General features: G+C 38.4%; 3 protein-coding genes across 3 annotated transcripts; 2 read left to right on the top strand and 1 right to left on the bottom strand.

Annotated features, from left to right (window-relative positions):
- The first annotated feature begins 29 nt into the window (after positions 1 to 29).
- Positions 30 to 1,163, top strand: LOC133521135 (probable dual specificity protein phosphatase DDB_G0283417). The gene has a single exon (XM_061855916.1). It carries the CDS (start codon positions 31 to 33, stop codon positions 601 to 603), a length of 573 nt encoding a protein of 190 aa, XP_061711900.1. The 5' UTR covers position 30; the 3' UTR covers positions 604 to 1,163.
- Positions 1,164 to 1,819: 656 nt separating this feature from the next.
- Positions 1,820 to 21,720, bottom strand: LOC133521124 (protein melted). The gene is made up of 14 exons (XM_061855903.1): positions 21,377 to 21,720; positions 19,366 to 19,620; positions 18,709 to 18,913; positions 17,545 to 17,951; positions 17,116 to 17,270; positions 16,201 to 16,310; positions 15,649 to 15,759; positions 15,412 to 15,501; positions 14,874 to 15,076; positions 13,715 to 14,036; positions 12,290 to 12,558; positions 10,131 to 10,403; positions 7,947 to 8,196; positions 1,820 to 6,857 (listed from the first exon to the last, which is right to left on the bottom strand). Exons 1-13 carry the CDS (start codon positions 21,479 to 21,481, stop codon positions 7,951 to 7,953), a joined length of 2,751 nt encoding a protein of 916 aa, XP_061711887.1. The 5' UTR covers positions 21,482 to 21,720; the 3' UTR covers positions 1,820 to 6,857; positions 7,947 to 7,950.
- Positions 21,721 to 22,215: 495 nt separating this feature from the next.
- LOC133521125 (cytoplasmic tRNA 2-thiolation protein 1) lies at positions 22,216 to 25,525 on the top strand. Its single transcript, XM_061855904.1, has 4 exons — positions 22,216 to 22,415; positions 22,612 to 23,151; positions 23,433 to 23,637; positions 25,003 to 25,525. Exons 1-4 carry the CDS (start codon positions 22,368 to 22,370, stop codon positions 25,500 to 25,502), a joined length of 1,293 nt encoding a protein of 430 aa, XP_061711888.1. The 5' UTR covers positions 22,216 to 22,367; the 3' UTR covers positions 25,503 to 25,525.
- The last annotated feature ends 1 nt before the right edge of the window (position 25,526 follows it).

Raw genomic sequence — 25,526 nt, 5'->3', positions numbered from 1 at the left:
ACAAATCTAAGTCGCTGACAGTGAGGAAAAATGAGCTTCCTTAACGAATTACAGAAACAAAAGAATAAACTCAAAGTTAGAGAAACTGTAGTCACAAACGCTGCTGGACAGAGGTACGTAGAACGAAATGGAGAAAAAACCGAGATATCCGCCACTTATGGTTTTGTGGTGGACAATAAACCTGACAATATACCGGTGTTAGTGACTGAGCATCTGTATATTGGATCTCAGGACTGTACTGTTGATGATATATTAAAACAATATGACATTAAAAATGTGCTTAGTGTCGGAATAAATGCTGAAGTGAATGTCGGACATAAGTTTGTGCAATGTTTAGATCTACCAGAGACTGATGTTAAACAAATGTTAACAGAATGTTTACCATATGTCCATGAGTCTGTGTGTCGTGGTGAGAATGTTTTGGTACATTGCAACGCCGGCGTGTCTCGCACTTCAACCGTTGCCATTGCTTACCTCATGCAATACAAAGGGATGGAATTTGAAGACGCATATCGCTTGATCAAGGAGAAGCGACCTGCCATACGACCCAATGACGGGTTTAAGAAGCAATTACAGGCTTTGAAACCTGGACAAGTCATCTAGACCTCCGCGTAAAACAATAAGTCTCATATGACGTCAGCATCAAGAGAAAATTAAAATCATGAAGGTTAATGATAGTATTCGCTACATGCGAAATGCGTAGTGAGGGAAATACAAGCGACAACAACGCATGGCGTGGAAAAAATTACAACTTTCATCAATCAATGTTTGTGTCTTATTATGGTCCCATCGATGATGATTCCGCGAACATTATTCATGGGAAGGGAAATTAGAAAAATGTGTCCGTCAGGACTGCGCGAGTCATACTTAGAGCGAAAACATCATAAGCCTTAACAGCTATAGTCGGTTCAACAAGTATGTCAATAGGAAAAGGCCCTAATTTCAAATTCTCTATGGAACGTAACGCAAACCTTCGCGCCTACATTTTTTTTAATGTGCCGCTTTTTTCTACTGACAGAAATGGCGTGACAGACTATGTATTTTTATGTGTTGTATTCTTTGCGCTGTCATTATTTGATGTCTTCAGACGTACTTGACGTTAAAAAAGTATAACCAAAGAGTGTATTTTTTTTGTACAATAAAATACCCGTTTACAAACAGAACTATTTATTGACTATAAAATAAGTACAAGGGCCTTTCAATATTTTAAAGCAAATGCTGCTCTAGAGAACAATTCTCAATTCATTATTGGACATATTAAATACGAGATAGATTGTATTATTTCAAGTTCATAAGACGAATAGCACCGAGTTTCCAAGTTAAACTTAAACTTAATCAACATGTATAAAACTCAAAACTGTATAAATATCTTTCTGTACACAGACGCTGCGAGCGAAAACAATAGATCCTTATGTTAACTAAACAAAACTTTTGTACTGGTGATCGCTAGCGATGTCAGCATATTTTGAGTATGATAACTTAACATAAATCTATAAAAAGTCGGTAATGGCAAGTGTCTGGAGTTACAATTACGGTTTATTTATATATGTAACGTGGCTTTTCATATCAAAAAGTAGGTACACAACAATTTTTTTCTTTATCGAATTGTTTTTGATTTGTGCTTTTAAGTAATACTTAGTCACACAAATAAATATAAATTATAAACTGAAACAGATTATTTCTGTGGCCCTAGTGAAAAAGGGCACAAGTCTCTGGCAGCGCAGGTGTAAAGGGGTGTAAGTTCCACGTAACACTTATGCCCTTATACACCTAAACTGCCAGAGACTTGTACCCCTTTTCACTAGGGCCACAGATTTATTTATTAAAGAAAAAGTGACGTAGCCCTCCAGTGGTGAAGGCCGGATACGGACCGGCATCTTCTATCGCGGCTATCCTTTTCTTTAATTTATGAATATGCTGCCAAATAAATGATTTATCTATCTATGACATTTGTTTCAGTTAACCGCACTGGACGCACGCGCCCGGCGGCGCGGTGAGCGGTATATCAAGTCCATTCATACATTGCGCTCGGCCAAAATTAATGTATGAAGTCTTGATTTGCCGCTCGCCGCTCCGCCGGTCGCGTGCGTCCAGCCCGCGGCCTTATGGCATGCAGGTGCCTTTTGATATGGAAAGCCACAAACAGGACATATTTCAACCCTTAGCCATATTCTTCGGGGTTAATGTGTACGTCATACTGAACAACTTGAGCCATACGAGAAAATTTTACAATATATACCAGTGAATTTTGAAGCTTTAGTGTCGGAATAGTTATTTACGATACAAGTGCAGAAAATAGGAAATTCGCAACGAATGGTGATAAATTAAAACACGACCGTAGGGAGTGTTTTAAATCGACACGAGTTGCGAATTACCTATTCGCACGTGTATCGTAAAACGTTTTACAGTACATATGGCTCTTTAAAGTTTCGACTATGCACGGAAAGTACTCATTCCCGCACGCGTGCGGGAAAGTAGCACCATATGTACTGTAAATATACATACAAATACACTACCCTAATATATGGGCCATAAAGTCGTGTATACATATTTTTGGCACTTCAATCGTGTCGATGTTTTCAGACGTGACTGTACACTCGTTCATCGTTAAGTTAAGAAAACTGCAATTAAAAGCCTACTTAATAAACAGATTGAACATACTAAACTTATTTCCAGAAATAATAAATGGCATCAACAGTACAAAAGTATTAGAATTAATTGTACAGACAAACAGGTGAGCAAATTATATTAATTGTAACATATCAAGCTTGGACTTGAACTAAATTAATCACTTTAACCGACACAGAAAACTGTTAATTATATTGTAAATGGACGTCACAGTTACTACATACTACGCTTATCTATACTATAACAGACAAAATAACTATAATAGACGCTAAGGGCCTGTTTTGCAATGTCCAAGTATTGGATAGCTAATTAACAAAAAAATTAACTGCCAGATAAAACTTCCTGCACAACCTAGCACCTTATCTATCAGTTAAGCTTATTGGAAGATTATGAAACGCCAACGATGACTTTATTCGTCAGAGTGGCAAGTCGCAAACTTATTCAGGACTTTACTTGCTTACAGATTGATCAACGTCACTCAGCAAAGAACTATGAAGAAAGTAAATTAAATAAATATTTGTGGGCAAACTTGCACAAATCGACCTAGCCCCAAACTACGCAAAGCTTGTACTGTGGGTACTAGGCAACAATATACATAATATATAGATAAATACATAGAAAACACCCATAACTCAGGAACAAATATCTGTGTTCATCACACAAATAAATGCCCTTACCGGGATTCGAACTCGGGACCATCGGCTTCATAGGCAGGGTCACTACGCACTAGGCCAGACCGGTCGTCTATTCCCTAAGAATAGGTGTTTTCTAGAAAGTAACTTACAAGCATAGCCCACTCAATTAACTTTATTGCAAAGGTCTACCAACGGCCAGTTAAGAATATTCAACAAAGGTTCAAAATTAAATTCGAAATTTAAACATTAAGGTCGTTTTACTGCAAATACACCTGTGAATTAAAGAAATAAAATGTACGTAAAAGGACAACTGGACCACGCTAAGTATTATTGTCAGGCGCTACGTCAAGTATGGAGATTATTAATGCATTCTTACTGTCAAGTGTGTGCAAAGTAAGCGTGGTCAGTCCAGTGAAGTTAGTGTCACGCCACGAATAAAACTAGTTCGTTTTAGCAAGTCTATTATAATTAAGTTGTCTGTCATCTAGTCTAACATTGGAAGCGTCTTATCGTAAGTAGAATAACAATCAAATAAACAATTTGGTTACATGAACACTCGATATTTGGTGATGATTCGTCGCCTCCACCGACGCAAGAGTTATTCAGAACGTTGCTAGAGTTTAAACTCTTACGAAGTGCCCCTCGACTATGTAGAAAAAATTTGTCTTGCCTGGAGAAATAGGTTGAAAATCATACTAAAATATATTTATACATAGGTATATTCCGATAAAATTTGGCAGTTGGGAAGTGTAAGCACTAGGGATTAGTGTTGGTTAAGACTCAAATTCTTTGAGTGCTCTGCTTTAGGACTCGACTCAGTTTTTCAGATTCTGATCATTAAATAGAAACTTAAATGATGAGAGAAGTCTTAAATTATGTTACAATAGTTTTCTTAAACGCATTGTCTTCATACGAAATTCATGGACACATCATTCAATAACATATTTTACTTAGTGTTCATTTAAAATAAATAAATATTATAGGACATTATTACACAAATTGACTGAGTCCCACAGTAAGCTCAATAAGGCTTGTGTTGAGGGTACTTAGACAACGATATATATAATATATAAATATTTATAAATACTTAAATTACATAGAAAACACCCATGACTCAGGAACAAATATCCATGCTCATCACACGAATAAATGCCCTTACCAGGATTTGAACCCGGGACCATCGGCTTCATAGGCAGGGTCACTACCCACTAGGCCAGACCGGTCGTCAAAAACGTCATTTAGATAAAAACCTACAAAAAAAAATTACGAAGTCTTTATCCGAAGGCTCGAGTCCTTTTAAGTTACGCTTAAATGACTCAATAAAGGACTCGACTTTGAACTGAGAAGACTCATAAGTTTTTTAAGCGCAGAGTAGCGTAAAAACGACTCATATTCTTCAACACACTGAGAAAAACACAAATTTGAGACTCAAAAGAATCGAATTCCTACCAACACTACTAGGGATTGACATGAGCTTGTGATATCTACCTCCTAGCGCATAGGAGGGGAAATGATAGGCTACATGGACGAGAGGCTCTTCTTGAGTTTTTCACTTATACTCGTACTAAATTATTAGATTTGTACAGAAATCTAAAACTACGTCAACCAACATGATTGTGCTTTGAAATACTAAACGGCAAGTCAAAAAACTGGGAAATATCCAACACTAACTAACGTAATAATAATGTCATTTCATACAACCATTAAAAGTAATAATTTGAGACCACAATAATTATTAAATAATTATCAAGACTGTCAAACAGGACGGGAATGTCAATTTTGAATCACAACTTTTGGTCTCCAAACAATATTTAAAACGAGTAAACACATGACCAGCATTCAGTCTTAAGAGCTTTTTACAAAATCTCATTGTCGATTGTTAATACATTATTTATTAATTTATATTATTTCATTAGGAAATATACAGTTATAATATACCTAGGTACCGCTGGAAGCATACAGTACTAATCCAAACAAAATAGTTGTTACTTTTTGAACAAATTACCTCGCCTAAGCTCATAATAATATTCGTGTCATAATCAATCAAGAGGTCCCATTTTGTCCCATGCCATAAGGACGCTTGACAGGTTATTATTATAAAGATACAAGCAATTTTCGTCCTTATTTAAAGCGACAAAGTGGTACCTTTTGGTTAAAAACGACGCATCATTGTATTGTCAAGTGCTATAATAAGCGATATTTTCAGCTATTTTAGTTGGCTGGCTCAACTAAGAAACCAATCGTATAAAACATGTGTATATAAATTCATTGTACTTGAAGCTCGAACGGCGATCCTACGCTAACATAAATGTATATAACTATACATAAGGCACTCGCTAACTCCAAATGAACGTTACAAGAGTAAGTACATCAAAAAGACTTAATCTATTTAGTCATAAAATTAATTATTGTAAAGAAACTGGAGGCGATCAATGCGCTGTCATATTTTCGTATAGATATGTAGTGAGCATTCGTTTTCGCTTTAAGTACGCAATATCATATGTTAAAGCTGCCTTCAAAATTATTGTGCAAGATTATACATAGTTCGTTTTTAAGCATTAGAAAGAAGGTCAGCGATTTGCACGTGTCTTTTTATTGAAGAACGCTTTTGAGAAATAAGTCACGGCAAATATGTAACAATTATAAATCATATACGATCATTTATATTATTTTGCTTTAATAAGCAATAGTTACTTAACGTTTTTCAATAAAAAGACATGTCAATATTGTTTACCTTTTTTTCGAATGCCTAAAAACTAATTATAGCTACTCGTTTCACTCTTACTTCATCTTCAAAACATTTAGCTAATTTTGAAGCTTCATAACATTGAAATACAGTCGAAAACTGCATTCCACGACTAATCATTGTGCAAAACGATCCTTCCTCGGCGGAAGTTCCACGGGACTTAACGCTAATTGGCAACAAAGATAAAATCAATAATAATTATATAATATGATATGACACTTAAAAATCTACTTTATATGCATCGTTTTTCCAGCTAACATAATATAAGTACATACACATAGACGTTCTAGACATAAAATACGACTATATGACCACGACGACAATTTCTAGTGTCCAACCGAAGTACAGATTTCGGTTCCGGCAAAAAAAACATGTTTCCGAAGGTTCTATATCGACCAATAAAAAATCCGAATCTTTCGGCCGCGCCGAAACTGCCAAAATGTATTAGCTGCACTGCCGAAACTGTATTTTCGGTAGTGTCTGACTGAAGTTTCGGTTTCGGCCGAATCTAAGGAAAAACTTCCTTCGGTTTCGGTTGGACAATCATTTCAAATCATGCTGCCTGACCGCATATAAGTTATACTAGATTGATACGAGTATATGTTACATCTAGTATGAGATCTATTTCAATGCAGTCAATATTTTGGCAGTAATTTATTTGTTGTAACTACATACTTTTAGTTGAAAGATTATTCAAGAAGGAAGACTATAAACAATACTTTTTTAATAATATTTCGAAAATATTGTTACAAAGTTATTAGTTTTGCCTTACTTGAATCATATGAATTGTTTTAGAAATTGTCTGAGCCGACAATGTCAAGCTTCCGAGAGTTAGCGGGCGATTTCACCTGAAATAATGATAATTGACAGTTTTAGCCATATTCTTAGTTGCTTAGTACTTGGAGATTTTGAAATACGCGTATCCATAAGAGGGATGAATAGCTTTGCGATTCTAACGAAATAACGGGACTTTTTCTATGAAATTCCATTTCGGGAGAAAACGTTTTCCACTAACTAAATTTTAACAAATCACTTTGATTTTGATGTCGATTGCTTCAGGATAATATATTCCAGGTTTATAGGTTTCGCTTTTTTGAAAAAAAAAAATTGTTTTGTTTTTGTTCTGCAAATTTTGAAAAAAAAAACGAAATCTTATAAACCTAGTTTTTTATTGTGTCAATAATATACTAAAAATCGTAGAGAATGGAAAATATTTAGAAGAGGAAAAACGTTTTCTCTTTTAGTATGAACGGTCAATGTGCTATACTTCTCTCTTAAATTTTGCGTTCCTTCAACCCATTGTACGAGTAGTTAGCAATGTATCGAATATTGGATGCAAGTTCTCGCGTCGCGTAAATGGGGCTTAAATGATGAGCAATTAGATTACCAGAGTACCACGAGCAGGCGACCACATAGTAATTGGCATTGGTGTGTTCGTGTGATATGGTTGTCAGAAGCTTGTCCGCGTGCCGGCAAAGTATCTCGGCCGGCGCGTGACCCACTTGCGAAGTCGCCACAGGTTTTACTATAACTCTGTATCTTTAGGTATTTAAACAAAAGTAAACAAAATCTACCCCCAAATGGCTTCTTAAGCCAGTTGAGGGTAGATGAAAACATTACATGATCAAATAATGTAGGTTAAAGTCAGGTCGTTCAGTGACAGATCCAGGCGGTTTTGTATTTGGTTGGTTAACCAATAAATATTATAACTACCCGAAAATGTACAAATTGTTTTTATTTTATTTTATTGTTTTATTGGACCTTTATACCATTGTACATATCGGCCCTATCAAGTCCGCTTCTCATAGCTTCAGAATACAAATTGTTTACTTTTATTTAAATACCTAAAGATACAGAGTATAGGACCTCTTAAGATCCATATGAAATAAAGTACAAAAGAGAAGCAAGTAAGTGTCGGAAGTACCAGGAGCACATACCTGGTCAGAAGCTCTTGAGCGTGAGGCCGCGCGCCGGCAGGCTGTTGGCCTTGGCGGGCGCGTGGCGCGCCTGCGACGTGGCCACGGCGATGCTCAGGCACTGCGCCCACTCCTCCGCGTCGCCCGCCGCCGGCTTCAGGATCAGCGTCTGGTCGCCCGTGAAGATCTCGAAAGCCTTGGGGATGTTGCGCGCGCCGCGGGACACTTTCACTGACCGGATCTGGTTGATGTCTATACTTTCGCCGCCGCTCTAGAATATGATGAAGAAACCTTTCAAATAAAATAAGCGAAAGCCGTGTAACATCTAGTCATCTTTCCCAAATTATTTTTTTAGGGTTCCGTACCCCATATTGCTACTCTTTCGAATAGACTGAGTTCTGCAGCTTTTGCAGTAAGCAAAATCCGTCAGTTAACTGATGTCAAAACAGCTCGATTAGTATATTTTAGTTACTTCCATAGCATTATGTCATATGGTATTTTACTGTGGGGTGGTGCTTCAGAGATAAATACCATTTTTGTTCTGCAGAAGAGGGCTATTCGAGCAATATATAAAATGAACCATAGAGACTCACTGAGAGATAAATTTAAGGAAATTGACATCATGACAGTGCACTGTCAATACATTTATGAGAATATTCTGTATGTGCATAAAAATATTGCCGATTTTAAGAAAAATTGTGACATTCATAATATTAATACTAGAAATAAACATAATCTCGCCGTGCCCTTCACTCGGCTCCATAAAATTAAAAAATCATTCATGGGTAATTGTGTGAGATTTTATAATAAACTTCCAAACCATATTACTGAGTTACCAATTAATAAATTTAAGAATCATGTAAAGCGTAAACTTATTTCTAAAGCTTATTATACCACACAAGACTACATGAATGATAAAACAACGTGGGATTAATTGTGATTCGAAATGATTATGTAATTATTTATTATATTTGAATAATGATGATGAAATGGATATTCCAATGCATGTATTTCCTTTGTTGTTTTTATTATATTTGTTTGACATTTAGAATTTATTCTAGAAACAATCTAGACTAGTATTTTTTATACATATTTTTTTTTGTATGACTATATTTTGTGAAAGTTTTAGTATTAAATTTGATCTATGAATTATATTCATTAGTATTATATATGGAATAATATTTACAACATCAATAAATTGCTCTGATAATTAGATTAAGATAATTATATGTAATACTGTCTTACTATTCATAAGTGCTTGTTGCTAGGCCTACATGAATAAAGTATATTTGAATTGAATTGAATTGAAAGGGTCAAACGGGACCCTATTACTGAGACTTCGCTGTCCGTCCGTCCGTCCGTCTGTCACCAGGCTGTATCTCATGAACCGTGATAGCTAGACAGTTAAAATTTTCACAGATGATGTATTTCTGTTGCCGCTATAACAACAAATACTAAAAACATAATAAAATGAATATACAACAAACATATTTTTTTTGCCGTTTTTATAAATAATGGTACGTACCCTTCGTGCGCGAGTCCGACTCGCACTTGCCCGGTTTTTTATTATATGTGTCGGTGGCGGATTGTAAAATCCGTCACATCATAAAATTCAAATGGCGGCATTTCATGATAAGCCTATAGTATTTTTCAAACTGGAAGGGTACGCTGATAGATATCAATTCAATACAATTTTGCGACATTTGGCATTTTTAGGTTATAAATTGTAAGGAGATGACACCTATCAGCGTACCCTTCCAATTTGAAAATACTATAATATTTTCCCAGAAATATTACGATCGATAAGAGCAACATGTTCGACGATAATCCTTATAAACCAGGCACATCGTAAAATAGTTGCATTTTGATAATGGTAGCTGTGTTTTCTGCAGGAAAATGTCGGCGTCACAAATAATTTTAAGCAATATAATAAAGAGAAATGATTTTTTATGGACTATAAGTTTTGTATGAAATCCGGAGGAATCAAGGTACGAGAAGAGATAGAAAAAACTCACCGAACCCTTCACGCTGAGATGCGCCCCCAACAGCGTGAAATATCTTGCACGCCAGCGTCTGAACAACCTCCACCTCCCATTCTTCTCCTTCAATGTGCCATCTATAACCGGAGCCCCCGGTTGTAAGAACCAAGGGCACTTTTAGGGTGTGTCAGGAATAAATCTACACTTAAATGACGTCTTCACTTACCGAGCCCTTAACGCTGAGATGAGCGCCCGACAGCGTGAAATATCTCGTACGCCAGCGTCTGAACAACCTCCACCTCCCCTTCTTCTCCTTCAAAGTGCCCTCTATAACGGGAGCCCCCGGCTGCAGGAACCCGGGCGCCCGCTCGGGGTGCGTGCACAGGAAGCAGCCCCACGTGGCGGCCGTGGGCGGCGCGTCGGCCTCCAGCGGGGTGGTGAGCGAGAACACGTCGAAAAAGCCCGCCGAGCGCAGCTCGTTTAACAGCATTTCTTGCTCCTGAGAACAAATTCAATTGTTCTCTCACTCTCACTGAGCGTAAGCGTGAGCGAGATGGCGTGCGTGCCCATGTAGTGTGCATGTGTATCGCCACACTCACACTGTTGCACGTAACTACATAAAAGTAGCGTATGTTGTAACTTTAACCACAATAAACCTATAGTCCAGCCGAAATAGTTCTCCTTTAACGCCCCACCTCACATGGCGATCCTGGCAGGGTCGCCATGTGAGGTGTGACGTAAAGACAAACAACTAGGTTCGAGTATAAACTTATAATGGCTTAAATAAAATAACATATATAAGTCCATAGTTATATACGTGTGTGTGTGGGTGAGGCGTAGCACACACACTACACCCGGGATCACGGATATCATGTGTTTGATTTTTTTTGGTAACTTTTAACAACAACAGGTGAACAAGTCTGTTACGGCTGAGCATTTACTGGAGTCAGGACCAAACCACTAGATCGAGCTGCATAACCCTAAAATCATTTCCACGGTTCGCCATATCTACAGCAGAAAAGTGCGGGAGGCCATTGAAATAAAAAAGCGGCCAAGTGCGAGTCGGACTCGCGCATGAAGGGTTCCGTACAATTTAAGACGTATTAAAAAAAAATCTTCTTACTAGATCTTGTTCAACATTTTACCACTTTGGACACATTTTACCACTTTGGAAGTGTCTCTCGCGCAAACTATTCAGTTTAGAAAAAAATGATATTAGGAACCTAACTATCATTTTTGAAGACCTATCCATACATACCTTACACGTATATGTTTGATGAAAAAAATTTTTTTTTAATTTCATGACGTATTAAAAAAAAACTACTCACTAGATCTCGTTAAAAACAATTTTCGGTGGAAGTTTGCATGGTAATGTATATCATATATTTTTTTTAGATTTTTCATTCTGTTATTTTAGAAGTTACAGGGGGGGGGACACACTTTTTTTCACTTTGGAAGGTTCTCTCGCGCAAACTATTCAGTTTAGAAAAAAATGATATTAGAAACATTAATATCATTTTTGAAGACCTATCCATAGATACCCCACACGTATGGGTATGATGAAAAAAAAAAATTTTTTTTAATTTCATGACGTATTAAAAAAAAACTACTTACTAGATCTCGTTCAAACCAATTTTCGGTGGAAGTTTACATGGCAATGTATATCATATATTTTTTTTAGATTTTTCATTCTGTTATTTTAGAAGTTACGGGGGGGGGGACACACATTTTACCACTTTGGAAGTGTCTCTCGCGCAAACTATTCATTTTAGAAAAAAATGATATTAGAAACCTCAATATCATTTTTGAAGACCTATCCATAGATACCCCACACGTATGGGTTTGATGAAAAAAGATTTTTTGAGTTTCAGTTCTAAGTATGGGGAACCCCCAAAATTTATTGTTTTTTTTCTATTTTTGTGTAAACATCCTAATGCGGTTCATAGAATACATCTACTTACCAAGTTTGAACAGTACAGCTCTTATAGTTTCGGAAAAAAGTGGCTGTGACAGAATCGGACAGACAGACGGACATGACGAATCTATAAGGGTTCCGTTTTTTGCCATTTGGCTACGGAACCCTAAAAAAGCACTGCAATTTCAATCGAGACGAGGTTTTGGAGATCTCATCCACATGGAATCCAGTCATTAATATATGTAAGCGGAAACGAATATCGACAGTCGAAAAATCAAATATCGTTAGTGTTGTGTTTCGAAAAAGTAACATCTCTGTAACAAGACCAAAACTCGCGCAGCTAGAAGATGTTGATGTCAACTTCAGCCAGTCTTCTCTGAGACCACGGGGACAACGCCGTCCTCGAAACGTCCCCGTTTCTATAATTTTATACTGTATACAATACAATGTTGGTCCCATTAGTCCCATACCTTGATACCCGGGAAAGCGCTGGTGACTAAAGTCAGAAACGTCTTGTTCTCGCACTTGAGTATGTCCCAGCAATGTTTCAAGCTCGACACAGAAGCGTCCCTCGAAGACAAGGCGGCGGCGTGGCGAGCCTGCAGCGCCAGGAACATGAGGTGGATCCAGACGCGCGGCGCGCGGGTGCGCATGGTGAAGAGCGTGCGCGAGTACAGGCAGTGCGGGCCGCGCGTGCCGCACGCGAACTGCAGGCGCGCCTGCTTCTTGGAGCGACGCTCTGGGGACGAAGTCGCACGTTACTAGGGTACCGTCGACCGGGGTCAATAGGGATGGCTGGGGTGAACACGTTGATTATATAGACATAAATTATATCATACAAATTTAGAATTATTTTCACATCACATTTAAAGTTTTGTCCCTATTCACCCCAGCCATCCCTATACACCCCGGTTGACGGTGTCTGATTCAGCACGAATCGAAGGAAGAACCGGAGATAAGTAAAATTGACTCAAAACAAGATTTGTAACAATTTGTAACGCATTTGCGAGAAAATGAATACATATCAATAAAATTAGTCATATGTACATGTACCTACATATGTTGATTCTGAATTGATCATGCAATAGTATCGTTGCGCAGATTAAAACTAATAAATAATCGTGAAACTAAATGACCTTCAATGGTCCATTTGACTGGTGACCTTAAAATTCTGTATATTCTCCTCCACAGGAACTCCCAGCATTAGAAAGAACTTCGTAGAAGTAAGCTTATGTGGTTACAAATCGGGCACTTTATGCGGTACAATTTTCAAGTAAATTATAAGTATTAACCATGTACATTAGATAATTCCATTATTATTAACAATTAAAAAGCCTGATAATAATTGCACGCTTACTCCTGTGGAGTTCTTTCTAATGCTAAAATAACGAAGTATAGCACCTATTATTGTGACGGCGAAAGATAAAATCCTAAAACAAAATTAAATTCAATGGTGGATTTAGCCGGTGGCGGTAACCTCAGTGATAGTGTTGTTCCGCCGAGACCTGACTGTGACGATATGGCCTAGCCTTATGGGCCGGAATTACCTTCAATCGTGCATTTGGCTGGAGGTGTTAGTCGTAAAGAAACAATATCCATATAAACCTTGATTTTATCCTGACTTCGGACTTGTGCCTGAATTAAATGATTTCAATTACAATAATTATCCAAATGCTTTTCACAAAAATGCTCGACCGTATCTCTCATAGGGTAACGCTCGAACACACTGATCCTATGATTATAACTGGTCTGCATCTGTAACGCTAGTGTTCTACTGACTGTGACGATATGGCCTAGCCTAATGTGCCATAGGTCATTGTTCAAACTTATCTGTCGTAAAACTTGATCATACAATTATTATGGGTAAAAAATAAATAATATTAAAATCATATTACCTTCAATAGTGCATTTAGCCGGGGGCGGTAACCTCAGTGACACCATGTCCATATAAGCCTTGATCTTATCCAAATGCTTTTCACAGAAATGCTGGACAGTATCTCTCATAGGGTAAGGCTCGAACACACTGATCCTGTGGTTCTGGTTGGTGTTGATCATGGTGACGCTGGTGTTGTTGCGCCTCGACGTGACGGTGACGGCCGGGGGGACGACGGCCACGTGGCCGAGCGGCAGCGTGTCGGCGGACTTGCCCGTGAGGGGGTTGCCGGAGACGGACTGCGTGGCCAGGGGCGGGTTGCTGATTATTGTTGGCCCGGTGCTCTGTGGACAAGTTTTTTTTTGTTGTTTAGTTATTAAGTTGTGCATCGGAATGTACATTTTGTACCAGTTGAATTAGAACCTTGTAAGAAATAAAGCAGCATTTCTTATCATACTAATACCTACATTCTGTGGTCTACATTTTGAGATGGGGTAAAACTTAATATAAGTAAATCTTGTGATCATTAAGTATGATAAGTTAATAAGCCAAAAACAAAGCATTTATTGCATTCATATGACATAAAAATACATAATAAGTAAATGTGACGCGAGTGCGCAAGCACACAATCCAACCCATGAGGCACCTGATAATTATATTTTGTTAGAGAGAAGTTAACTTTTTATTTTAAAAGATTGCAAAGAAGTAAGTTGCTCAAGAGGTGGTGGTAGGTTGTTCCAGCATTTTGTGGCGGTGTACTTAAAACTGCCACGAAATGCTGGGGTTTTTTGTTTGGGATAGAGTAGATAATCTTTGGCGCTGCACGAACTGGAGCTCCTCATGCAGGTATCGAGGTGCTCGAGACTTCACAATCCCGCAAAAATAGGAAACCAAAATGGAGAGAGCGCCTGGATTCCATTAAATCGCTTCTATTAAGATATAGCTGTTACTACTACTAAACTAAATGTTGAACACTAACTCCCTTATTCATAAACGTCTTCTAAAGTTACAATGTCGCTAATAATCGTTTGTCCCTTTTCGACGTATCGGTATGATGGAAAGGGACAAGCGATTATTAGCGGCATCGTAACTTTAGTAGACTTTTAGGAATAAGGGGGTTAATGTTGAAGATTGCGTTCACGTTTATATAAATTAAGTCCCCTGTGTACACCTACACTCACATTATGGTGTGGGCCGATGAGTATGTTGTGCGTGTGCGGCTGCGGGGCTGGGGCAGGGGCGGGCGCGGGGGCCGGAGCGGAGGCGGCGGCGGGGGCGGCGGCGGGGGCGGCGGCGGGGGGGGGGGGGGGGGGGGGAGCGGCTCGCGGCGCGCGCCCCACCGCTGTCACGGTGACGCCAGCTGTGCGCGACTTGTTGCCTGCCGCTACACCAATTTAGAAGTAGAAAGTCAAAACAAAGTACTGAGTAAAGTTACAATACATTTATGTACAATCTCATCATCAAGTCATCTCCAAACACTTGTAAACTGCCTGCGAGACTGCCCTATATTGACCATAGGTTCTGAAAGTTAAACGTCACATTCCCGAGTGTTCCAAGCGAAAATAGTTCACTATCGTTATCCCTATCAGGAGCGTGCGTGAACTGTGCACAGAACAGCACAGAAGTCTCGTGTTTAGGTGGTGCATTGCAAAAAAGTTGCATGTCTGAGATCTCCATATTCCAATCCCCTAAAATAAGGAAATATGTGGATTACTATACCTGCATTAGCTGTGTTGTTCTGCTGCGAGTTGATTTGCTGGGACGATGACAGCCGTGTCATACTCTTGTGCAAACCACCGACCGAACCTCCTGTTGACAAATGAAGAAATTAGAACATATTTTTTGTAAAAATATAGTATCCTGGTGTGTCACTCACAGTCTCACTGCTGCGCGAGTCGCCCAGCTCGTGTAGCCACCGCTATAATATGGCCTGGTGGAGTAGCCTGGTACACTCACCGGCCACGTTGAGGCGGGTCATGCTGCGCGGCTGCGGGCCGGGGTGCAGGCGGCCCGTGCTGCGCGAATCGCCCAGCTTCGCGCGTCGCGTGTAGCCACCGCTCCATGCTGCTGTAGAAAAAAAAGTGGCTGTGACATAATCGGACAGACAGACGGACATGACGAATCTATAAGGGTTCCGTTTTTTGCCATTTGGCAACGGAAACCTAAAAAGACAAACAAGTTAAAAAGAACGATAACCCATAGTGGTCTGCTATAATGTTACTTTTGTGAACCCCCAAGCCATATGGTCTGCCTGTAAAGTAACTAAAAAATTCGTGGCCTTGGACCACGGTCGAGTCACGTGGCCTGTTGGCAGTTATAAAAAAGTCGCAGGCCTTTGCGACACTCGGACGTTTGTAGGCCACCGACGGCCCATATGGCGATGACTGTTAAACTTACCTGTAGTCTGCGAGGTGGGGACGGGCGGGGCTGAACCGCATGCACTCCATCGCTCAAATTAAGGGAGAAAGACACATAACGATTTTTCTGACTGAAAGATACTTAACTTACCGGTAGTCTGCGAGGTGGCATTAGCAGAGGTGGGGACGGGCGGGGCTGAGCCGTTGGCGCCGCCCAGCTTCACGATAGTCACGCCACCTGATGTCCGATTAACTTCGGAGCTGCAATAATGAGTATGGATATGGATATTAATATACGGGTTGTTTATTAACACACAGAGAGTACACTTAAGAGAGCACTGATTAAATGAATTAATTTTGTTACAAATAGTATTATAATAACATGTAAACACTAACTGCCAACAGGACTAATTATATACTTAGTTAAGGCTAAACTTAGTTAACACAATCTCCAAATATAGAGATTATAACTGAGTGCAGACTGTACCTCAACAAAAACTGAAATAAACAGATTAAATTTTGAATTTATTTTTTTATTTAGTCGCCTGTGATAATTTACGGGCTGAATAAATAGGTTATACTGAGCAATGAATTTGGTCCCATACTAAAAGTTGCTCAGTAAGATTGATATGAAATTATTGCAGGTGACTAAATAAACATCCTGTATATTGAATAATAATAGATATGCAAATTATAATTTTACAGAGTATATTGGAAACCAAAAAAATAAAAATAAACCATGGTCATGCTATACAAACTATTTAGTTGCGCCACGGGCTGGACGCACGCGACCGGCAGGCAGCGGTGTGACCTTCGGTCACCTTCGCCGCTCGAATATTAATTTAACACCTGTCACGTCACACGTGCGTCGTCCAGAACGTGAAACGGTAAAAAAATATGTCTCGAACACGAGAGTTTCACGCATAGACACAGTGTGAACGATTTTCAAAGTTGCCATACAAATTTTGTTGTCACTACGACATTCATTAAAATCTCGTATATGGTATACGAGAAAAATGACCCCGTGTGAACGTAGCCTTACTAGGCCGATTGGTCGCGATCTTACCTATGGTTAGAGCGCACGGCGGCGAGGACGCGGTCAGTGAACAGCGCTGGATAGGCGCTGCATAACGCAGTACATTCGCGTACCAGTGAAGCGCCCACCGCACTACCAAAGCTCATAGATTCTAGGATGAAGTTCAAGGCTTCTTGAGCGCGCTCCTGTTACCAAAACATGTAATGTAGTATAGAGAAATAGTCCTTCGAACCGGATAAGAACGAGCTGGTTCATAATAAGTCATGCTACGCGGTTTGTTTTTCAATTACCCTAATTTGTACAGCCGAATTGTAAATTTAGCACAAAATTGACACAAAAACAGGTTGACTGGTAGTAAATTGGTTAGGTATAATCGTCAATTATTCTTTTGAGATATTTTTCCAACCGATCATAATTTGAAAAAAAAAATATTTTTATCTGTGACGTGTTACAACTAACCTTAGACGTGTAGCCCATCTGAGCCAGCGCAGAAGCGACGAGTGCAACGTGTTGCGGCGTGGCGTGCGGCGCGCGCGCGGCTCGCCGGAGCGCGGCGCCGTGCTCGAGGACTAGAGACACGCGGGCGCGGGACACGCACACTATTAGCTGCAAAATATCCACGCACATGCACCCCGGATCATTCTGACTGGTCGTATGCGGACACAGATACGACAACAACTGCGGTATACTCGTCTTCAGCGCTTCGGGTCTCCTAGCAGCTATCTGTTCGAAGAGTGCGAATAGAGAGTTTTTCTCAACTTGCTCGGCGTGCGGCAGGAGGGACACGAGCGCCATCACGTGGCCTTCTAACGGCTCCGGGCAGACTTCGTAGAGATTGGTCAAGATGCGGCTTAGTGGATAGTTCCCTAAAAAAATACAATTTTACGTAGAACCTCTAGTTTTCCATGCTCCTACAACTAATCAACTATATTCGCATTAAATAAATATAATTCTGTTTACACTAATGACGCAAAATTTTACCAAAGAGAATTTGAAATAGACGTGGGTTGCCAAAGAAAACTTTGTAGCCCCAGCAAATTTACTGCCATCTTTCGATACATGATTAAAACTTTTAGAACGGCATTTGTCTTTGATCCTTAATTGTTTGATGATATGTGTCAAATATCAAAAAGTGGCGCCATCTAATAGATCAGAGGCCGAAGGTATGGCGAAATCGTTTCGAGCAATGGCGCCATAACATTTAGGTAGACCCGGTGAGATGGTGCCACTTTTTGATATTTAACACATATCAGTGAAAGAATAAGGATCAAAGTCCTATGGCGTTCTAAAAGTTTTAATCATGTGTCGAAAGACGGCAGTAAATTTACGTGGCTACGTTTTCTTTCACAATACACCTCTATTTCAAATTATCTTTGATTTTACTGGTAATTTCACTTATACGGTAGACTGATAGAGCAAAACAGATGAAGTCCATCTAGAAGTTAACCCACTAAAGCTTTCCTATACCTGCTGCCCAATGCAATTTCCAGCATTTACAACTTGACATACAACAATGAACTCTCACTACTTATAATAGGGTTCACAATGGTTTGCCTGCTGTTTCACGTAACACGAATTGCATATGTTGACTTCACTACCTGCTAGTGTAAACTGAGCTCTCACCCGTCATGATAGAGTCCATGATCGTCTGCACATGTGGTTTCAGCAGCATAGCGTGATGTACGGCAGCTAGAGAGAGATAGCGAGCCATATGGCGAGATATCTCGCGATTGCCTTTATGAAGGAACTGAACTGCGACGGGTAGAAAGAGTTCCATGACGTTTTTGTTGCCGCTGATCTCTTTGTCGGATTGGATTGGGAAGGACACCTATAAACATTCTTAGAATTAACATATGAGCTAAACTAAAAAAATATGTGAAAATACAGGGTGTTATTCATCTCACAAATTAGGTCAAACTGAATCATTTTGGTTATAGGACCAACTCTATATCTAGTATGGTCCTATGGGATGGTGGTCTGGGTGAAGGTTGTTAAACTTTTGACCACCAAAGACGTCATATGACGCGCGCGGCTACAGCCCAATATCAACCTTCAGGCGTACCGACAAGGTTCACGATTACGTTTACATACTTATATACATAGACAATACCCATGACTTAGGAAAAAATATTTGTGTTCATCAGACAAACAAGTGCGCTAACCGGGATTCGAAACCGGGACCATAGGCCAAAGGCAGAGTACTACCCACTAAGCCAGACCAGCAATCATTATGTTAATGACGTGTTCAATGCGATCTTTATTGTATAACAAAAAACTTACCAAAACAATACAAGCAATAACATCCGATGCAATTTTAGCATGTGGTGGATCATCATCCCGCAAATGCCCCACCGGCATCAAATTATGGTGCAAACAGGACTCCAGTAACGCCACCAAAGCCCCACAGTACTTCTCCAGCGTGCCTGTTTCTTTCACGCACGAGGTGACGCGCGTCACGCATATCTCGATCAGGGCTTGGTCGTGGTCATTACGGATGTAGTCGGGACGGGACGAGATCTCTGTTATTTGTTTTAGCTGTAATTAAAGTGGAGTATGTCTTTAGGTATTGATAAATATATTTCTGTGGTGTTCTTACTGTAATATGATAAAATACACTGTTTTTTTTAAGTCTATCAATTTCAATGCATTCCTGAGCTTAAGTAATTTTCTCAAAGGGACAGGTATTCTAACTCCATTTTGGTGATAATCAATGATCTATTTTTATTTGATAAAGCGTTTAGAGCATATACACTTGCCTAAGGGCCTGTTTACATATTGATTAGTGTTTTAAGAGTTTATACATTAGTTACTAAACGCAAGTACAATCTTGGACATATTCGAAATGTCATTGGTATGTCATAGTTTTCAATTGTTTGGTGGATTTAAATATAATGTCTGTATTACAACATCACTAATAATTACTTTTACAAAAAAAAATAATTAGTTAACTATGCCATTCAGTTTCCTTAAATGTACTTATCTATACTCTGAAGTTAACAGAGTTCGAAAAAAACACAGTGTATATATTTAAAAGACACTGATGGTGAAATTCATAATAAAAACTTTTTTTTTCTATATCTTCTGAAAAACATTTTTTTACTTAACTATGTTTCTCATTAGAGACATTAAAAGGATGTCAATTTGTCTCAATCTTGAGTAAGTATATAGATTACTCAAGATAATATTATAATTACTACCCACTCACTTCAAGTTGGCCCCGCCCCTCTGATGCATTATTCACTCACTACCACAGCTTTACAACTACTTTTATAACTTACATTTAAAACAATCATAAAAATTATTAAATAAAGTCAGCATTCAAAAATAAAGTACGTAATTGTTGACAGTACTAGCAATTGTTCCTGTGATGTAATCATGTAACAGTCATAACTAGAGACTGACTACCCCACAGTCAAACTCATTGTTGAGTTTTGAGGGGCTACAATTATTTTTAAGAATACCACTGTATTTTAATAAATAAATAATAATAATAATAATGGTCGCCGACAGCCAACTGGAAGTAAACAGGTAGTACAACCTTTATTATTTAAATAACAGTGTTATCCATCTGAGACCCCCAGCAGGGATCGGAACCGGTTTTTTGCAAAAACATCGAAATAACTATATATTTCGGTTTATTTTATACTCTAAATGTAGGACTCAGTTCTGTTTTCAGATAACGACTTCGTATTATTAGATTGCCTAATTAGAAATGAGGTAATTAACAAAGAACGAAAAAATACCGTTTTCGTTCCCATACAAAAAATACCGGTTTCCGATCCCTGACCCCCAGTACAAATTTATGTACATATTTCACAATCTATTTTATCTTTTATTTAATAAAAAAGTGTGAAACAACTGCCTCTGGGTCTCTTACTTTGTAAAACAAAATTTCCTTCTTATAGTAGGTATCAAAGTAATCAAAACACCCAATCTTGATCTTGGATGATTATAATTTAATCTTGAAATTCTCTCAATTTGCTACAGATACCTATAAAGCATCTAATTCAAATGTAAATTAACCTGATTATAATAATGAATCCACAATAAAAATCTATCAGCTTGTCTAGAATCATGTTACAGTTACATAAAAAGTTGCTAAAAACATAAGTAGTCTAATTTATAAACAAGTTTTATTGTAGTTATTGATAACACTGAACAAAACAATGTAGACAATAGGAGAGTGACGTCATTTTATTTCATGTTATCATAATAGACAAATTACAATGACCTGTATAATATGTTTTCGAACTTTAAAAACGAGATACAGAAAACTTTCAAAGTATCTCACCACTTCGTTTAGGTCATCGACGATCTCGCTGTCGGTGATGGAGAACAGGTCGCCGGCGCGGGTTAAATCCCGCTCCGTGAGGACGTGCTTCAACAGCTCGTGCATCGTGAAGTCTCCGGGTCTCGGCTAGGAGCCTCTCCACTTCTACACTCGCATAGTGCTCAATCACCACGAACTACTTCAACCGACACATCACACTCACTTCACCGGTTATTGCTCACATTTCATAGCTACTTTATGTTAAAAGTTTAAACATTCAAGACGAAGAAATACGGCAGCAAAACATTTTTAGCGGTGTTTTAGCAATATTAAAGTAATTAGAACCGAGTCGAGATCGTACTTTCGATAGGAAAAGTAGAAGTTTCGTTTCGTTTCTCAAATTTAGACAATTTCACTAATTCGAACCACTATAAAAAATATTTCAGAAGTCTAAATGCAACTATACCCGTATGTTATTTTAATGTAAACTTATATATTGAAAATAACTTTTCACTTATTGCTTACATTGTTTGCAAAGAAATGCAAAAAACTTGAAAATAAATTGTTTACAAAAAACTCGATTCGTTTCTTACTGGCACGGAACGTATTCTAGAAACGTCATCAACATTCGTGTAAGTACTTTATAGTCCCATATTCACCACTGGTTTATTGATATTGAGTTCATATCTTTAAATTACATTTTCCATATTAAGCTATTCATATAATCAAACAGTCAAAGATATATTTTATTTATAAAAATGTCCCATTAGCGTTAAAATTTTCGAAGTACCAATGTGTAAAGTAAAATAGGCAAAATAGCACTAATTAATCTTTTTCATGTTCATGTAAGAGTGTATGGAAGTAAAAAACACCTACTTGTCAATAATGTCAGTTGTCACTGTTGTCAGATTGTAGTGTAGTGTCTTTTCATTAGATCTTTTGCCATACGGAGTAAACATTACGGAATTGAATTAAATAAAGCCTAGGCCCAGAGTAAAGTAATAGAATTACGATGCCCGTGGCTTGCAGGGCTGGTTGTGGCAAGAACGCTGTACTAAAGGTAAATTTCATGTTTTTTTTAGGTTATGTTTTACTCAGACTAGATTGTTTTACATGATTGTCTATGACCGTAATATGATAAGATTCATATACTAGCCGTGTCTTATCCAACCTCGACATTGGCAGAATCATCAACACCTTGATGGAGTCATAACACGAAAAATTGATTGATTGATGTTCATCGCATTTGTTTCCAGCGTCCAAAAACCGGTGATGCGCTGTGCAAAGAATGTTTCTATTGGGCCTTCGAGACAGAAATACATTACACAATCACAAAAGGCGAACTTTTTAACAGCGGAGATGCAGTCGCAATTGCTGCATCTGGTGGCAAGGACTCCACAGTACTCGCGCACGTGATGAAGACGCTCAACCAGCGGTACGACTACGGCTTGAACCTGATGCTGCTCTCTATAGATGAAGGTATTACCGGGTACAGAGATGACAGTCTTGAAACTGTTAAACAGAACCGTGATGACTATGAAATGTCTTTAAAAATTTTGTCATACAAAGATTTGTATGGATGGACGATGGATGAAATAGTAGCACAAATTGGTAGGAAGAACAATTGTACTTTTTGTGGAGTGTTCCGAAGGCAGGCGTTGGACCGGGGGGCAGCTATGCTTGGGGTAAAGTGCATAGCCACAGGGCACAACGCTGATGATATTGCAGAGACAGTTCTCATGAATGTGCTGCGAGGAGACATAGCCAGGTTAAAGAGGTGCACAGCTATATCTACTGTAAGTATTTAAAACTCTTATAGGAAAATTATTTTTTAAATCAATTAGCCTACACTTTTTGTTATATGTGCTTAGATGATATTATAGTTGTTAGCTTGAATTAATAAAATTCAATTATAAGACACCTTTTAAACTATGTTTCTATATATACCCTGATATTAAAATGACCATATAATTGGGCAAAACTAAAACCAGATAGATTGAGTAGTCTCTACTGAACACTAATGTTGAAATCATTCACACTTGATTTATATAATTAGAATCTTCATGACATGTTTCAGGGCAGTGAGGGCACAATCCCAAGAGTGAAGCCACTCAAGTACACATATGAGAAAGAGATAGTGATGTATGCACATTACAAGAAACTGGTATACTTCTCTACAGAATGTGTGTTTGCTCCCAATGCGTATCGTGGGCACGCGCGGGCGCTCCTCAAAGATATGGAGAAGATCAGGCCCACTTGTATTATGGACATTATTTATTCAGGTATAAACATTCAAATTTAAAACCCCTACATTAAAATTAGACATTTGACTCTCATATTATATTTAAAACAAACTCCACTTAATAGTATGATGCTTTTGATTTAGACTTTATGATAATTATGATAAGGCAGAAAATCATAACAATACAACTTGCTTGGAACTGGCTAATGGCCCCTGGTGTGTCATTTCGCGAACCTTCGCATGCTGTAAATCATACTACAGTTCTAGCGCGCGTGTAGTGTTTGGGGTTGTTACAATTGTCTTGATAAGTATTAGGTGCATGTGAAAAACAAAGTACAGTCAGCGATAAAAGCTTGTACTAAAAATTAAAAATAAAACAAAAAAGTTCCGGTAATTCATAGGCAAGGTCACAAAATACGAAATCACTAAACAGCACAGGAGCAGTGTAACGTTGCCGACGAATAAATCGTGACTAAATAATATTTCCCGAATTACTCCAAAATACATCTCTAATAGGGGGGATGGGATGAAACACTTCTTGAACTCCTGTGAAAATACCACATGAAAGATAATAGCGCTCGGATGCAATCATTGTTTATTGTCCAAGTGTGTCCGATAAGCTTTTACACTTGGTCGGTCATAATCTTTGTTTTGGTAAAAGTAATTATAATATAGTAACAATAGACCACTTAAAATGTATTTTAGTAGTTTCTTTCTAATTACCCCTCGCACAAAACATAATATTATTATACTGCGGCTTGGTAAATGTTGCTTGCCATTGTCTAAACAGTAATCGGTTGTAAAATGGTACAGCTTTAACATGTAATAATAAAATCAGCCAATAAAGTTTATTTTGGCTTGCTACAGAAACATTTGTAGTTTTTACAAATAGCGCCAGGCCACAGTGACCCATACCCTGAGTCATATCAATAATTTCTAAAATCTATTTATAAATATCTTTGGTATCTTTGAAATATGGATTTTCTGTTTGCTTGCAACGCGTATGTATCTAGAATTTCAGTATATTTACTATATTGCACTGATAGTAAACCAAAATTGAATATTTTAGGCTCTATTTACATTTTATAAAACTTTTATATAATTTTTAATCGTAATATACCTTATAGTACGTATCCAGTACGATATAACGTCAAATTATGTTTTGTTTATGTTTAAATCGGAATTCCTTCATGGCTCACATGTGAGTCACTGGCCCTGCGGAACTGTTTGAGCATGACCCATACGCTGAGTCGCTGGCCCTGAATGGGTTAATGCCATTCAATTGAGTCTGACCCTTAATCGTTTGATAGGCGTGGGTTCAAGGGGTTACAGCAATCTAGATGTTACATGTGTAGTGTGAAAACCTGTTGCATAAGTTTTACCAACAATTTTTGTAAATTTCCAGGTGAAACAATGGCAGTGAAAGAGGAAGTATCTCTCCCATCCCAAAGGATATGTGTGCGGTGCAAATTCGTCTCTTCACAGGAAGTCTGCAAGGCCTGTGTACTCCTTGAGGGCCTGAACAAAGGCCTACCCCGCCTTGGCATCGGCAAGAGCTCTAAGGCCAAGAAAATGTTAGAAGAGTACAATGCCAAGCAACCTGAGAGTGAGCTGGACAAAGCTATGAAAGATCTGAATGATGAGCCTGTAAATATTAAAAGTAAAGGCAGATGCAAGAGTAAGGTAAAGAATAAGGAAAACTGTGGTAACTGTTCAGGAAAATGTGCTAAAGAAACAAATGAAGCGGAAAGTAATTCAAAGATAAACAATTTACTAGAGCAATATGGCTTAGAGAACAAACAAAATGTACCGGTGAATGGACATGCTGATGAACAGATCCCGGATGAAGATGATGGTTGTTCCGGATCCTGTGGGAAATTAGGATCAATGCAAATAGGTTTTTAATGAATATATTAAATTATACACAAG

The sequence above is a fragment of the Cydia pomonella genome, chromosome 9 (genome assembly GCF_033807575.1).
Source record: "Cydia pomonella isolate Wapato2018A chromosome 9, ilCydPomo1, whole genome shotgun sequence".
Lineage (NCBI taxonomy): Eukaryota > Metazoa > Arthropoda > Insecta > Lepidoptera > Tortricidae > Cydia > Cydia pomonella.
This window is presented reverse-complemented; position numbering and strand designations above follow the sequence as displayed.

What these genes read in the sequence shown, in the direction of transcription:
- LOC133521135 (XM_061855916.1), top strand. Translation starts at nt 31, where the DNA reads ATGAGCTTCCTTAACGAATTACAGAAACAAAAGAATAAACTCAAAGTT.
- LOC133521124 (XM_061855903.1), bottom strand. Translation starts at nt 21,481, where the DNA reads ATGCACGAGCTGTTGAAGCACGTCCTCACGGAGCGGGATTTAACCCGC. An exon ending in TTATTGCTTGTATTGTTTTG is followed by an intron (nt 18,914 to 19,365) that starts GTAAGTTTTTTG and finishes GAATGTTTATAG; the next exon opens with GTGTCCTTCCCAATCCAATC. An exon ending in GACCCGCCTCAACGTGGCCG is followed by an intron (nt 15,502 to 15,648) that starts GTGAGTGTACCA and finishes ATTTGTCAACAG; the next exon opens with GAGGTTCGGTCGGTGGTTTG.
- LOC133521125 (XM_061855904.1), top strand. Translation starts at nt 22,368, where the DNA reads ATGCCCGTGGCTTGCAGGGCTGGTTGTGGCAAGAACGCTGTACTAAAG. An exon ending in GGTGCACAGCTATATCTACT is followed by an intron (nt 23,152 to 23,432) that starts GTAAGTATTTAA and finishes GACATGTTTCAG; the next exon opens with GGCAGTGAGGGCACAATCCC. An exon ending in TATGGACATTATTTATTCAG is followed by an intron (nt 23,638 to 25,002) that starts GTATAAACATTC and finishes GTAAATTTCCAG; the next exon opens with GTGAAACAATGGCAGTGAAA.